The 15,648-nt window shown below is 38.1% G+C and overlaps 1 protein-coding gene across 4 annotated transcripts in view; it reads left to right on the plus strand.

Moving 5' to 3' along the window:
- Positions 1 to 15,648, plus strand: part of NR1H4 (nuclear receptor subfamily 1 group H member 4) — a 38,737-nt gene that overhangs the window by 9,281 nt on the left and 13,808 nt on the right. For 2 of the 4 annotated variants that reach the window (XM_062615469.1, XM_062615470.1), the window contains 4 exons: positions 5,861 to 6,223; positions 11,049 to 11,201; positions 14,626 to 14,759; positions 15,269 to 15,367. In XM_062615469.1, coding sequence (XP_062471453.1) covers positions 5,861 to 6,223; positions 11,049 to 11,201; positions 14,626 to 14,759; positions 15,269 to 15,367 — 749 coding nt within the window. Of the gene's footprint in view, positions 1 to 1,356; positions 1,556 to 5,860; positions 6,224 to 11,048; positions 11,202 to 14,625; positions 14,760 to 15,268; positions 15,368 to 15,648 lie in introns of those variants that run through there. The other 2 variants (XM_062615473.1, XM_062615472.1) reach the window with 2 other exon arrangements.

Consider the following 15,648-nt stretch of genomic DNA (forward strand, 5'->3'; position numbering starts at 1 on the left):
GATAATTAGGCCTGTAACAAGCCCTCAAATCAAAATGAAACAAACCAACACAAATTAAAATAGAAAATGCTGTACGTATAATAATTATGAAGAGAGCCAAACCAAACAGAGCAGCAGTCTAAAGAAAAAAAAAAATAACAAGAAGGTCAGGTTGGATGGGGCTTTGAGCAATTTCCTCTAGTAGAAGGTACCCCTGCCCATAGCAATGGGGGTTGAATCAGATGATCTTTAAGGTTCCTTCCAACCCAAATTGTTCTATGTTTCTGCAAGAGGGAATGCAGATGAATGGGGCTCTGAGGGCGATGGCTGCACCACTGAGGAAGGCAAAACCAAAATGCATTTGCGGATCTTAGCCTGGAAAGGAAACTGTTTCATGAAATAAAGGGAATCTTGTGGTCTGAGGCTTGGTTCTTTGCCTATTTTTTTCCAGGAGTGACTGTTAGACATCTGGTCACAAATCTGATGCTGAGTCTTAGTGGGCTCATTCACAGTGCTAAATGAAAGAATCTGAAGACTGAAAGGCACAACAACTTTATTGTCCATCTTGGCACTATTCAATTCTTATATTGCTCTGGGGCTCTGTTTTGGTAGGTGTCTTTAAGATATAGGCTTACTCAGGGACTGTTCCCAAAAAGATGACATGGACAAGAATACAGTAGGTTTGGGTCCTTTTAACCTACACTGCTCTTTAACCCTATCTCAGCAGGATTTGTATCTTCTGACTTCATGCTGTCCCAGCAGTGCTGTGGTGGCATCCAACACAGCCCTTACAATGTTACCGATGCTTTGAATTGCAATGCCATACATTAGTAACATCTGAGAGCTACAGGGAGGGTACATGGGCCTTAAAGAGGTCAGCAACAAAGATTACATAGTGCAGATGTATCTTGCCCATTCTAGAGTTAAGAATTATCTCTAATCTACATAGATGAGAATCGATCTGTGACATTTGGCCTTGCGGCAAGGACAAACCTCTGGCACTCTTTTATCTTGTTATACAGATGTGTCTAGTATAGCCTGAGAACTTTGGTCTTTTTCTGAGAATACATTTCTGTGCTTAAACACAACTGCTAATCCAGTCAGCTAAAACATGCTTCTTGTGATATTGAAGTAGTTAATCTATTGCACAGAATCACATGGCATTACTAAATACTTGCTGATAAAGATTTTGTTGTAAATAAACCACAATAGGTACAAAATTATAATGGCTGGGCTACTTGGAGGCATCCTCTTGAGTAGGAATCAATCAAATTTTATCCAGTTAAATCCACACTGGGAGCAGACATATGTATTGTTTCAGGCATATCTAAACAAGTTTCTCTGTAATGAAGTTAATCAGTAAACTATATAACCTCTGGCCTGTGTCACTCCTTCACTAATCTTAAAGAAAGTTCTCACCGTAAAGGAGTCAACAGAATACAGACAAACTGGACTTAAGAAGTTCTATTTATATGTCGTTTTTGGGGCGGGGGAGAAAAAAAGAGGGAAAGGAGGAGTGGGTGCCTTAAGGAGAGTATTTTTCTTCAAGAAATGGTCAGACTGAAGACAGCTTAAGGTAGGATATTGTTGTGCTCTCTCTTGGACAGGTCTGCCATCTATTCTTGCATTATTCCTTGAAATGGGATGCTAGAAGTTTGTCTAAACCAAGTGATCTTTAAAGATCTGTGAATAATTTGATTGGAATTAAACCAGGATTTCATAAATGGTTATGCTATACTTTCCAAATTACTTAATCCTGAATCTTGTGTTTATTTCTTTGGGTTCCTTTATTAATAACCTACAGGGAGCCAGAGGTTTATATTTTAAACTTGATTAGATTTTTTTTTTCCTTTTCAATTTTCTTTATATTAGTGGAACAATATATTTTACATTAATATGTGATTTCATTGCAATTGCTGTAATAGTGTGAATAAAAGCACCTTCAATCTGCACTTAACCTCAGTATAATTTCACAAACTGAAAATGCTTTCTTTAGTTCTTACAAAGAAAATTAGCTTTAATCTCCACAAGTGGTTAAGCCTGTGTCAAATACTTTTTCAAGTCTTACATAAAATATTCTATGTAGAATTTAAAGGAACAAAAGCAAAACTCTGAGTTTCAGTTGCAAGTGCTATTGTGGGCAAAATATTTGAAAATGGTGACCATATCCACATGAAGGTTTCACTTTGATATTAGGAAGCTTTCCAGATTTCTGTAAAATGTTTTTCATTGAAAAATATTTATTTACAAAACAATCTTAAAGAACTACAGGTGTAAGTAGCATCACACCTGTGCATGTTTAAGTTGTCTTTCATTAAAAATAAAAAAATATACTTCAAAAAAAAAGAAAAAGAAACCCAGATGTTTCAAAAGAGTTAAGAGCACACAAACATAAAAATATTTCTGTATTCCAGTGGGCTTATTTCTGATTTCACTTTCATTCCTTATACTGCTGCAACTCCTTTGATTTCATTGAGCTGGCTCATGCATTACAGTGCTGTGAAACCAGCCCATCTCAGACTTCTACTACACATCTGGGTAAAAGCATATGTACATTCCGGTTGGCAAGATAAGATTAGTTTTCTTTTGAGATAAGAAACTATTTGGTCTAGACTCACATGTACTTTGCAAAGCATAATTTCACAAATCAATGTGGTTTTTAACTGTCATGCAGGGCAGAAATATGCACACTGTGCCCCTGAAAGCAGAACACCTTCAGCTTTAGTTGGAAGCCTTGTGAATGCAGAGGGCTGAGTAGCAGAGCTCAGACCACACTTTTTGGATCAAGTCATAGAAAGACTTTGTCCCAGCAATTTCAGAACATTTTGTTTCTCTTTCCACCTCATCATATGTTTCATTTTTTTAAGAGAATATTTCACAGCGAAAGGACATTGCAACTAAAACACCTGGAAGAGTTTAGTTTTAAACTCAACTTTATGGAACAGATCCTCAGTTTTGAACAATTATTTTTAGTAATTGAGATCACTAATGCTTTGGAGCAGACCAATGTTTAATTCTAGACTCATTGACAATTTTGTGGAAAAAGAAATTAAAAAAAAATAAATTGAAAACTGTGTTTGATCTGCTCTGGGTAGAGCAATGTGCTTCACTGAGTCAGCCCAAGTTAACTGATTTCTAAGGATGAAATACAGATACCTACCAAGCCCCAGCATCTGAGCACTTCCCACATTTTTACCTGTAAACCTGTCTTACATAACACAAGACCATGTTTTCAGTTTCTCTTGACCCTGCCTTCTCCTTTTCCTTTCCACTGCTCCAAGCATGGACTTAATTCAGCTGAATTATTTAACTATGTGCCTGACACAGAAGGAAAAAGAAGGTTGGTTGTTTTTTCTTTCCCCATATTTAATTTCATGCATTAAGAGTCAGATGTTTTCTTTCCTCCAGAAACAGATAGATGGTTAATGACTGACAAGATTTTTCTAAAATATCAGTAGCCCCAATGGATCCACAGTAGATTAAATCAACACCCAGGATGTGCTGCAGCTCTTTAGCAGTCCTGAGTTTTTTAACAAACCCTGAGATTATTTTTTTGCTGTGGCAGGAGTCGTTGCCTTCTCTTCTTGCTCTTTCAGAGGCCCAAGCAGTTCAGAAACTTGTATAGAGCTTTTGTTGAATTTCCTGTGGATGGCATGAAGCTAAAAATCAACAGTTTCCTTCCTTTGATTTTGGGATTGTCCCACTTTTCTTTAGCAAACTCAACCAACTAAGTAATTACTAACTAGCAAAATGGCTACTTAAGTCTTCATGGTAAACAGATTCCTTTAAAAAGAGACTGAATAATTTGTATAGTAATGATTATGTATTTCACAGTTAGCTCCAGTTCCTGCACCTGAAGTACTTTAACCAGTCTTAACCAGCAGAAGTCTCAAGAAACAGTAAATAAAACTGAAGAAGACCATCTGATTATTAAACCTATACCAATCAATAATGGTCAGCATCAAATCATTGCTGTCCTCACCCTTTACATGTTTTGCTATTGCTGCAGCTGTCAGGCATCGATTACTGTTTTTATTTGATGCAGGAAGCTGCAACTTCCCCTCCAGGCTCTTCCATGCCTGTGTATTTTGACTCAGGCCTCTCTATATGTTTATGCTGCTTATTTAAAGGGCATAAATTTGGGGCTGGGGAGTGCATTCTGCTATCCTGCTTCTGTTAGAGCAGTATTTGGGGCCCTGGCCTCTTCTGCAGCAACTAAATGTGACCATAATTAAACTGTTAACAGTAAATGGCACAATTATTCTCATTTGGTTTTGTGTCACATTTTTCCAGACCTAGATCTTGCTGCTTATTCTGGAACTGGAACTTCAACATTTGTTACTGGCAAAAATGTGCTGTGGAAAACACAGCAGTCACACAAATCCAAAGCACTTGTATGGCTTCTGCAGCACAGTGAAGTAGGAAGGGAGAAGGCTGCAGAGCAAAAGCATAAGACCTTGAAAGTGGAAAAAGTAGGTGAAATGAAAAGGTTCCCTTCTACCACTAATTTAATGAGATAAAAGAGAGTGAAGAGTTCCCCACCATAGATTCTATTTATTATTGTCATTACAGATAGATGTTCCCTCTTAACTGTTAGCATTTCTTCATTGTTTCTGATTCCTCAGAAGGGAAGGAGACTTGCCAGGGAACCCATTTTATGTCAGCAAAAATGTTTTTGGAGTGCTTCTGAAGCACTGTTAATGGTCACCCCTGAACATTAGTCTATGATTTCCTTGTAAATACTGCTGTTGACTCCAATATAAGTGGGAGTCAGCATCTTCCTGGAAATATGTACTGTTTTTCTTCTGTTCTCTTCTTGGAACTAATGAAGGAATTGTGTCAGTGTTTTCATGAAACAGAAGGACGTGGCTTTTTCCAACAGAAAATATGAAGTAGCTTGCAAATAACTTTTAAATAACTCTTTTCAGCTATTTTGCATCAGCTTAACTATAACTACACCATCCAGGGCCTGCTAGATGTGGTTGTACTTGTAATACAGAAAAAAAAAAAACAACCCAACACTTATTTGTATTTTTAAACCTGATATTTAGTAGGCAAAGTTAAGGTACTGTGTCAATCCCAACAGGAAAGGTTGCTGTACCTTGTACCATTGCCAGGTTTGTTGTCGTCTCAGTGGTGAATAGTGCTGGCTTATAGAGGTGCTTCATATGAAAAACACACACCTTCACTGAGTGGCACAGGCCTTTAGGGGCTAAGGACCAGGCTGCAGAGGCTGGCTGGGTGGCCACTGGAGGCTGGATGGTGAGGTGGTGGTATTTCACCATTTGTATTAGGAATACCTTCCCTGGTCCTTCACTTTCCACTTTCAGGCTCTTCTTGAAGGTTTCTTTTATGTTCTTAGTCTTCCAATTAAGCCTAACTCTTGTTGTCTTTCTTTAGTCCATCTTTTCTCTGTCATGGTGTATTCATTCAGAATTAAATAAAACTTATATGATGTTTGCATCTTGATCTAACTTCCACTGCTACCATAAAGTTTTGGCTTTTGTTTGGATTTCTTTCATTCTGCTGCAAGACCTAATTTGGGTTTCTAGCTTCTCTGTGGTGTGGATTGCTCTTTCTTGTGAAGTGAACATTTGTATGATTAGCTGCGTGGTATCTCTCAAGATTTTCTTTTAATGTAACTGCCAGCACCGTACATTTCTACCAGTAATAAAGGAGTGCCTGGGGATGGCTAAGCTACTTAAAAAATATTTTGCAATGCATTTGCGTAGGACCAGGACCACAGGAAATCTAAGCTCAGATAATGCAACCTTTATGATCGTGCCTTGTTTCTGAGATGGATGTCTGGAAGTTGAAATTTCTCTGATACCTGCAGTTTCATGGTTGTAATAGAAATTGTTTTTGTGCTGTTATTTTGCAGGTGTCCTTTCAGAGCCAATGAGTTCTCCAGTGCAAGAGGCAGATGTGTCACCTTACACGCAATACAACAGTGTGCCATTTCCCCAAGTTCAGCCTCAGATCTCATCGCCGCCTTATTACTCCAACTTAGGGTTCTACCCTCCACAGCATGAGGAATGGTATTCTCCTGGAATGTATGAGCTCAGGAGAATACCCTCAGAGACCTTTTTCACAAGGGAGACAGAGATAATGGATATCCCTGCAGCCAAAAAGCCTAGGCTGGGTCACTCCACAGGAAGAGTGAAAGGAGAAGAGCTCTGTGTGGTCTGCGGTGACAAAGCCTCTGGGTATCACTACAATGCTCTTACTTGTGAAGGATGCAAAGGTAGGATGAAATCAGTTACAGAATGCAATTCAGCTAATAAGCACAGCAGTTTCTGGGCTTCTCTTTTTCTTTTTAATTTTACCAGCGTCATTAAGCATTTTAGACATTTATGTTTGGATCTGGTGTAGACTATTCTGTATTTTCCCCAAGACAGGTTGGCACCGTCATCCACCGTTGTCCTTGTGATTATAGAGCACACTTAGCCAACCTACAGCTCTTGAGTCACCATTAGCTCTTGTTAAATTGAACAGCTTCCATGTGGGAGCCTGGCAGCCTGGCTCTGCTGCCTTGGAGGCTGTTTATGCTGATCTCTGCCTGTGGAAGGAATCAAACCCATGGAGCCCTCTGGGAGTTTATCGTGAGGCTGCCCTTCAAATCAGCTGCAGACTCAGCCCAAATGCCTCCTGTAGTGTGCAGATAGGAAGTGAAAAGGAAAGTGAAAGGAAGTGGAAGCTATCAACTCCCACCTCTAAGCTGTTCCCAGAGAAACTTTATTCCCCAGCTCCCAAAAGATATAGTGGGTATCTTCAGGTTTATGAAATGAAGATTTCTAACTCTAGACTTTCTACTAGAGACAGCCCTTACTCCTAGTAAGAGAGCTTCTTCAGGAAGCAGATGCTATGTGTAGGATAAATATCTTGCTTCTCAGAAGAACAGTTTTTACAAGTTGGTGTCAGGATAAATGGGATATAGGAAATCATTGCCGTTATTGGAAACAGGATTGTCAGCTGTTTTAGCAGAGAGAGACAAAAGGTTATGCTAATGGAATAACTATTACACCTAAAGATGGTTACTCTGTGACAGGGATGAGGTACCTCATAGAATGAAAATGCCCTAGTTTTTCATTCTATTCTGTGAATAAATATTTCATTATCATTTCTGTTCTAGGGGTAAAGCATGGAAATTAGTGAAGCACTGAAATATTTTATGTGGAACTCCCTGTGACTGAGAGTGGACTTTGAACTAATTTGGGGGGTTTATCTATTACAAATTCATTTCTAAAGGCACAACAGATCAAACTAGTCAACCACTCTAAACATGAACACAGTCAAGGGTCATATAGTTTATCTCAATTATTCCAACAAATGAGATTTGTTTCTTTCTGCTGTCTGTTTGAATAGTCCAAATTCAAAAATATGAATTAACTCATATGAAGGCTGTCATTATAAACCAGATTAAACTCAATTTTCATGTGAAGATTCCAAGAAATTGTACATTTGTTAGTTACCGTTATTAATTTAATGATTAAATGTCAGCAATTTTTCAAAGACTTATAATTGCAAACTATGGAATTTGTAAAGAATGTTTCTAGGAGAGAGGTTAAAACCACCTTGTAAATACCCAGACTAAAACCCATAGTGAAAGGAAATATGTGTTCATCTCTCTGCTGATTCAGTTTGAATCACTCTATGTAACCACAATTTTACTGCTTTATTGGGACAATCTATTTTATGTTTTCACTCTGTTTCATGACTGCAACATCAATTACAAAGAATAGTACCCTTGATCAAACATAGTAAAAGTTGAATTATTTAAAGGTAATGCATTCTGTTTCTACAATAAACTTTGGAGGCGATTAAAACACCAGCTGATTCAGGAAAAAGATGTGCTGAGGATAGTAATTCTGTTCAACAAGGTGAAGGGGATACTATGTTTTCTAGATCCCTGATCTTGTGTATCTGTGGTGGTTTTTACATACATTGTTCTCAAAGCACAGTGGCCAGAAGTGGTCTTGGATACTTCAGTTGTGCTCTTATCAGTGCAGTAGAAGACCCATCTCACATCTCACATCCAAGTATGAGATTAGCCCTTCTTTTTGGCAACAAGACTGTTAATTAATGCTCAATATGTATACAGAGTAATATGCAGATCCCATTCTGCAGGACTAGGGCTCACCTTGCAGCACCCCTGCTCCACTGATGCCAAGGACACTCTTATTCAAAGGGGGAGGCTTTGCACATCTTTTTCATGTGATTCAACCCTCTGTGATGAATATGTTGGGTTTTGTTTTCATTTCTTTCTTGGGTAATGCATTCAGCAACACCCTCCATTCTTTTTGTCTTTCTTGGGCAGAAGGAACAAAATTAGATATTATTTCCCATCCCTCATGAGAATATTAATGTAAAGATACGGGCAGGAGTATACACTTTTTCTTTTAATACATTACCATCCATCAAAAAGTAAGTATGAACTATTTCATTAGTATTTTACATATTATGCAAAGGCAGATTAAACAGAACATTTTCTCTCATTTGCCCATGGTACTATATAAAAAAAGAAAATGCTTCCTTGAGACTTCTCTCACCTCCAATATATCACTTTAGAAAATGTTGCCTTGATTAACAATAATAATCAGTAACATCAGAGCAGCTGTAGCCATAATTAATCATACTCAAGAGCAGCCAAGAGAACAAAGCAAATTCAACATTTCCAGCCAACACGAGCTTTTTGTAATCTGGCAAGGTCATATAAAAGACTGTGCCAGAAAAACTTTCAGGTTTGGGGGCTACCCCTTCATTAGTCTAACAGATGCCATCTATAATTTACCTCTGAATTTCTGTAAAACTCCTGGTATAAAAGGTCACACATAAAATATTTTTAGGCAGTTTAATTTCATTTTGAATTATTAAGGAATAATATATATAGAAATTCCATTCATAACAAAAAGCTAATTTCAAAATTAATTATGAAGAAGTCTGTTCAGGTACACAATGTTTCAAGAGCCATTTTATGATAAAATCGGAGCAAGAGTAGGGTTAAAACCACTTTTTGCCAAAAAAAAACTATTTCAGTTTTCATTTCACTTGATTTCACTTTTTTCAGAAAAATTGTTTCCAAGAGAAAATATTTGACTGCTTAAATCTGTTGATTCCTAGCTTTCGCATCCATATTTTTGCATACTTCTTTCACCCTGTTGCATACTTTAGAAAATTCATTTACTAAAGCCTTTTTCTTTGCTCCTCCATGTAAAAGCAAATGCACACCTTCTGGGGAGGGTGAGTGATAAAGTCACCAATCAGACTTAGAAGTTATAAATATTTGTACAGAGCATTTCAACATTTACTATTAATTAATGTGCATTAAATTACAGGATTTAAATTTAATAAATAGAATTCAGAAATGATGTAAAGTTGATGCATTTACCTTTAACTGACACTGAAAGCCTACAGCTTAAATCCAGGCCTTTTTCTATCTTCGCTGACCAGTAAATGTATTAAACAACACGTGAATGATGAATAAAAATAATGCCTGGGGCTGCTGGAGGCTCTAAGCAATCTGCATTTCAAAAGAGACTGATGCCAGTCAACTGTATTTATCTGAAAAGCAGCCAATAAAACTGAGAGCATAGAAAAGATTTCAAGCAGGAATTAGAGTAGATTTAGAGAAATGACAGGTTTTTTGTGACTAGGTAGTTGCATGGTTTTACTGGTAGCTACACATTGGTACTTGGATGAGATTATACAACTATAAAATCATAAGACAAAGTTGGGAAAGTTTCATCTGACAATGGCAAAATCATGATGTCATCTGTTATCTTGGTAGATTCAGCAGGACAGTATTTTAGCTGAACGCATTCTGAAAACAGACAAATCCTGCAGTGGACAAAAATTCATATTTAAATCTGAATTTGCCCTGTGGTTTGAGTATGGGAGACTGGGTCTTGTCTGGTGCCTCTCATAGTGCCTCAAAGTGCCAGGCTGGAAAATGATGGTGGTATTGTTACAGCCAGTGGCTATAAGAAAGCAAAAGCTTTGTGAATAGCTCTGGTTAATGCGAATTCAGGCAGAGCTCTACTTTGAAGTGCACTTTAAATCAGTGATGTGCCAGCTGAAGCTCTCAGGAGTCTATTTCAGAAACTTGCTCTCAGACAGGCACGAGAACTGATTCCCTCTGTACGTGATGCTAAATTGTCTCTGCCATATGAAGGATAATGTAAAAAGGCACAGTGACCCATACTAAACATTCAAGTCATTGTCAGCAAAGACTCTGTTTATGATGACTCTTTTATTCAGTTGCATTTGATACCTTTAGCACTCCACATTTTGCCCACACTGCCACTCTCAGAGGTGTGCTAGGCAATAGCAAATAAGAAATTTGGACAGGCTGAGGAAAGGTCCTCTGAATTTCTAGTATCAGTTGCTTTTTGCAGTTACCTCTGTGCAAGTTTGGAGTGAATCCAGTGACGATGCCAGTAGAGCTGCCTGTGCAGCTGAAATTAGGTGACTGCTTAACTCATCAAATGGGCAGTATCTAGTGAATGAGGCTGCAGTATCTTGTAAACAGGGGAGGAGGCCACACATACAATAGGCAGATATGATAGAGCTTCCTTATTAAACCTGGGGGTGGGTAAGCAGACCAGTATGTGGAGCTTTTGCAGCTCCCATTCTGCAGCTCCCAGGAGCTGAGGGAATGAATAGTGAAGAGTTACTCAACTCTGTGCATCCTGTACCTCAAGAGACTTGTAATTTTTCACTTGCTGTTTGTGTGGCATCACCCTACAGCTGCAGTGCTGGTGCTCACCCTGCTCCTGGCAGGTTTCAGATTTGGGTTGGAATTTTTTCACATTCACACTTCCAGAACCTTACTTTGGGCTAATGGCTAATGTTTGGGCCTGTGATGTATTATGTTGATTTATTAAATCATATTACTTTGATAACGATGTCAATACAAATATAAAGAATATAGTCCTCCAGGCACTGAAAAAAAATCATGGTACAGCACAATGCGTGCCATTCAGAAAACTCAGTGGAAATGGAAGTGCTTTTCAATTTGATCACCTTTGCTTCTTTCAGTGTTTTATCTTTGTTGCTGCTGTCTTATACAGGGTTCTTCAGAAGAAGCATCACAAAAAATGCAGTATACAAGTGTAAAAATGGAGGCAACTGCGAGATGGACATGTACATGAGGAGAAAATGCCAGGAGTGCCGTCTAAGGAAATGCAAGCAAATGGGCATGTTGGCTGAATGTATGTATACAGGTATTTGCATCACATAGCCAGAGTGTGCCTATTTGTTTAATTAAGCTGGTTTTAATAACAAAGCTATACAATATGTCATCTGGCAGGTGGGAGGCACATTAAAGATGATGCCGTGTGCATCAAATCCTCCTGAAAAAGTCATACGCACTTATAAACAATGGGATTTAGTTGATGGACAGGGACACAAGGGTGTAAGAGCTGAGCAAATGGTGAAGGAAGGGCTAGATAACAGCCATTAGTCTGCTTGAGTAAGAACAAAAAACAGGCAGGGGAAGTGGTCTATGGGAGACTCCCCAGGAGCTTGAAGTTTACAGCGCTGTAGAAGCCAGAGAACAAAAATCCTGGTGCTTCCCTGTGCTGCTCTTTTTGGTGCTTTCCCTGTAAAGTTCTTGCTAGCCAAGTCCAAATTTTAGCATTCAAACAATGTCATATTCAAGAAAAGAGGAGGAGGGTTGCTAGCAGGAAGTTTCTCTGGACTGGGTAAGTGTATGTTTCCAGACCCCACCCAGCAATCAGGCAAAGCCTGCTAAGGGCTAGCCCTTTTTTATAGTCTCATTAGCTCTGTTCATGGCACTACAGATTTTCCTGGGTTGCATATAGGCGCATAGGTAGAACTGTCTCCAGAAATGAAGCTGAGGGACTTTAATAATGTTTCATATTAGTGAATATTTTATTGAGACTAGCAGCTTATAAACTTCATTGAGCTTCACACTTAGAACATCAGGAATATTGGAGTGCAACTTTAAACACATTAGCACACATGTATGTGTGAAACCAATTTAGGTTCATACAGGAAATTAATCTACTTGGAATTTTTAATATACTTCTATCCCTCAATCTGATCAGAAGATGCTATATTAACTGTTGGTTTTGTGAGAAACAATAAGCTCCATCAATATTTGGAATGCATTGGCAGCATAATGTAATTAATCTTTCATTCTGCAAATTGAACAGGCTACAAAGATCTTGAGACATGATATATTCTTGTACAATATGTAAATATATGAGCAGACACCACCACTGTTGTGACAGCACTCAATATGTCCCTAAGTATCAGAGGAAAATAACTCCCCTGTGGTGCTGATCCCAGATCCATTGTTCCAGAATTTGGAGGGCTCAAAATAGACTGAGTGACTCACTAGACAAAAAAAACCAACCCACCACTGAAAAATATAGGTCAGAGTAAACAATACTGATTGGGCACGCATGAAACTTTTAAACTGGCCTATCACTTTCACAAACTGGCATATGTGAAATAAAAGCCAGTGAGTGGCACTGCCATCTGACTCTCCCTCTGCAATGGAAACACTGGGTATCCTGTGTCACTCATGACTTAACCATAAGTATGCTCTAACACACTGCAATGAGGATGTTTAGTAAAGTACTATTTAATGGCTTTTAAGGAGGAGTGTGCTGTAAAGTCACTTTTAGTTCAAGGCTATCCGGGACAGTAAAACACGAAGCTTCTTGTAGTATGGAGCATTTATTTGGAAAAGAGTAGGAAATAAAAGGTTACCTTGAACTTTGTTTCACTTACTCATTTTGTAGGATTGTAATTGCAAGCTCTGTGGATTCTTTTTTCTCTCTGAACAAGGAGGTAAAGTCTTATAAATATTTATGGCATGGCTACTCAACAATCCTACTCTCACCTTTTATATACAAACTACAGAAAGATCAAAATTACTAACCATCAATTTCAGCCATTTCCTGTCATTTGGATATAAACTGCAAGTTTCTTGGGTGAAATGTCTACCTAGGTTCTGCCACTCTTCCTGGAAGGTAATACCCATTTAATACCCATTGAAACCTAGCTATCTCTGAGGTAAAAACTAAAGTCCTGTCTCTCACACAAGTATTCCAGCTAATTTAAACGGAGCCAGAAAAAGATGCCAAAGTAATACTCAGTAACAGAAAACATGAGGAAAATCTGTCTTACTGCTTAAGGCAAATGTGAACCAGATTTTCCCTAGGAAGGTAGTAGACCAGATCATAAGCTGGTGGGAAACAATACAAGGCCATTAACACTGCCAAAAGATGCACTGAATAATTTAGAAAAAGAAATCTATGACGCTGTGCGGCAGCACAAATTACATGGCTCGATACCAGTTATTATCTCCATCATTCCTATTCCCCCTTTCAAGGTATTATTTGCAGGTCTTATTTTAATCATGTAAATTTCCTCTTCTCTCAGCGGTTCAGGTAGGTTATTTTATATAGTGCTTAAACAGGAAATTAAAAACATTCACAAAAAAAAAAAAAAATCACTGTTTTCATGGTATCTTCCTCCACCATCACATACTCACTGAATGAGCCTCTATTCCTACTCTGCATTTTCAAATGTGAAGAATGGGAAGGACACTTGAAAGAAGCTTAAAAGAAAGAAAAAAAGACGTGTGCTGATAGGTTTATTTTTAGATGAATACTTAGCTGTTTACTTTTTCATTTGTTCTTTCTGGCTGTCTTCCGCAGGTTGTGCAGGGTACCTATTGTCCCCTGTCTTTTGTTAGCACAAGAAAATTACTAGGTTTTATGATATCCACACAAGGATGCTCCCTGGTTCAAGGTACTGAAATGTAGTCTAGAACAAAAAGCAAAACAAAGCCAAACAAAACAAAACCCCTGCCAAACACAAATGCAAAACTTTCCTTGGGCCAAGGAAAATCTATAGTAAACCCAGGGCTTTATTCAGTCCTCTAATACAATGAAATGCAAAATAACTAGAGCAACTGGGTAACATTTTAAGTAAATACATTTTAAAGGTACTTTTCCATCCTGAGTTACTTATGAGCCTACATTTTAAGCTGGTGGTTTATCTGTACAGTGACACTGTAATGGCTAAAGCCCTCGAGTCCTCTCTTCTGAGTGGGCTTTCTGTGCAAAGATTCTGCTCCACAGCCATAATATTGCTTAAAGATTACTAAAAACATCCAGTGTCCTTTCTGTAAGAGCAGCTACACCTTGATTACTGTTTTGAATCAGACGAGGAGCACACTTCTGCTGACATTCTTCCAGATGTTCTCATTTATTGCTCTTTTGGTTCAAGTCTTGGAGTACATGAAGGGCTTTTCTTTTGAATGAAACTAAAGCAAAGACACACTCCAGTGTACTCCCAAGGCTAATGGGTTTTCTACCTGTAAAATCAGATTAGAGCTGGTCCAAAACAAGACCCCTGACACGCACACTGTGTGGATGCTGGGTAACCAGAACCAACCACTTTGCTCTGAAAATGGTCTTCTGCTTAACTAGACTGGTCATTATTGTGTATTTAGTGTCTCACACCAAAAGATAATGACAGGTTCAGGAGATTATCTGCACAGGTAAATTGTTAGTGTAAGGGGCATCCATAGGCATGTTTATGTACCTATTCAGTGCCTGTGGCATTTACAAATCAAATTGCTATCATCTGCTGTATTATGTGTTATAGGTCTACTAACAGAAATACAATGCAAGTCGAAAAGACTACGGAAAAATGTGAAACAGACTCCAGGTCAAACAGTTAATGAAGATAATGAAGGCCCTGACATGAAACAAGTGACGTCTACAACTAAAATGTATAGGGTAAGAAAATTCTTGTAATAGTTGGTACAGTAGCGGTGATGTTTGAGCTAAATGTGGCTAGTACAGTGAATATAGAATACTTGCAAACTCTCTGGAGCTGTTTGTATTCATTAAAAGTCCATTTCTGGCCAGATCAAGGGAATACCTCGAGTACAGAAGTAGTTTTGATATTTTTAGTCAAAACTCAGTAAAACACTAATAAAATCCATGAAGTACTTTTTGTCAAGTATATATCACACATGATGAGGTGTGAAGTTTGAGCATACCTAGTTATTTGCTATTTGTTTCCTTATTTCTAGTAATAAGCAAAACAAACTCATTCAGTTTAGAAGCATTACACACCTCTCTTCTGTATACTTCTATAGAAATCTCAGTGAAAAGCAAACCTCTTGTCTGCTTGGTCTCCAAGTGTGAGAATAGATGTATAGCTTTTGCCTAAAGCAGGAGATGCCAGATCATTTCTATGACTTCATTTCATGATGGGATTTTTTTTTTTTTTGCCAGTGTAGGAGAAAGTAGAATTTACCCCACAACAGCAGAACCTTCTTGATTACATCATGGATTCATACAGTAAGCAACAAATACCACAGGAGGTGTCAAAAAAACTAGTAAGTATGTTGGTTAATCGATTTTTGAGATGTGGATAATGAAGCTGAGGATTACACAGCAGCAAATATTTGTACTTAGCATAAATAGTTGTAATAAGTAGTAGAGCAAACTATTGGTAAAAGCCTACACTTAAGACGTGCTGCAAGTGGGACAGAATTTCTCACATTCCTTCAACAGGCCACATGTTTGTTTATCAAACTTAAATGCGAAGAAAAATCTTTCAACTCTGGAAATACATTTTCATCCTCAAATCTAACTTTTGCTGATTGGAGTTTCTATT

The sequence above is a fragment of the Pezoporus occidentalis genome, unplaced genomic scaffold (assembly GCF_034315485.1).
Source record: "Pezoporus occidentalis ecotype Australia unplaced genomic scaffold, CSIRO_AGI_Poc_V1 ctg182, whole genome shotgun sequence".
NCBI classification, from domain to species: domain Eukaryota; kingdom Metazoa; phylum Chordata; class Aves; order Psittaciformes; family Psittacidae; genus Pezoporus; species Pezoporus occidentalis.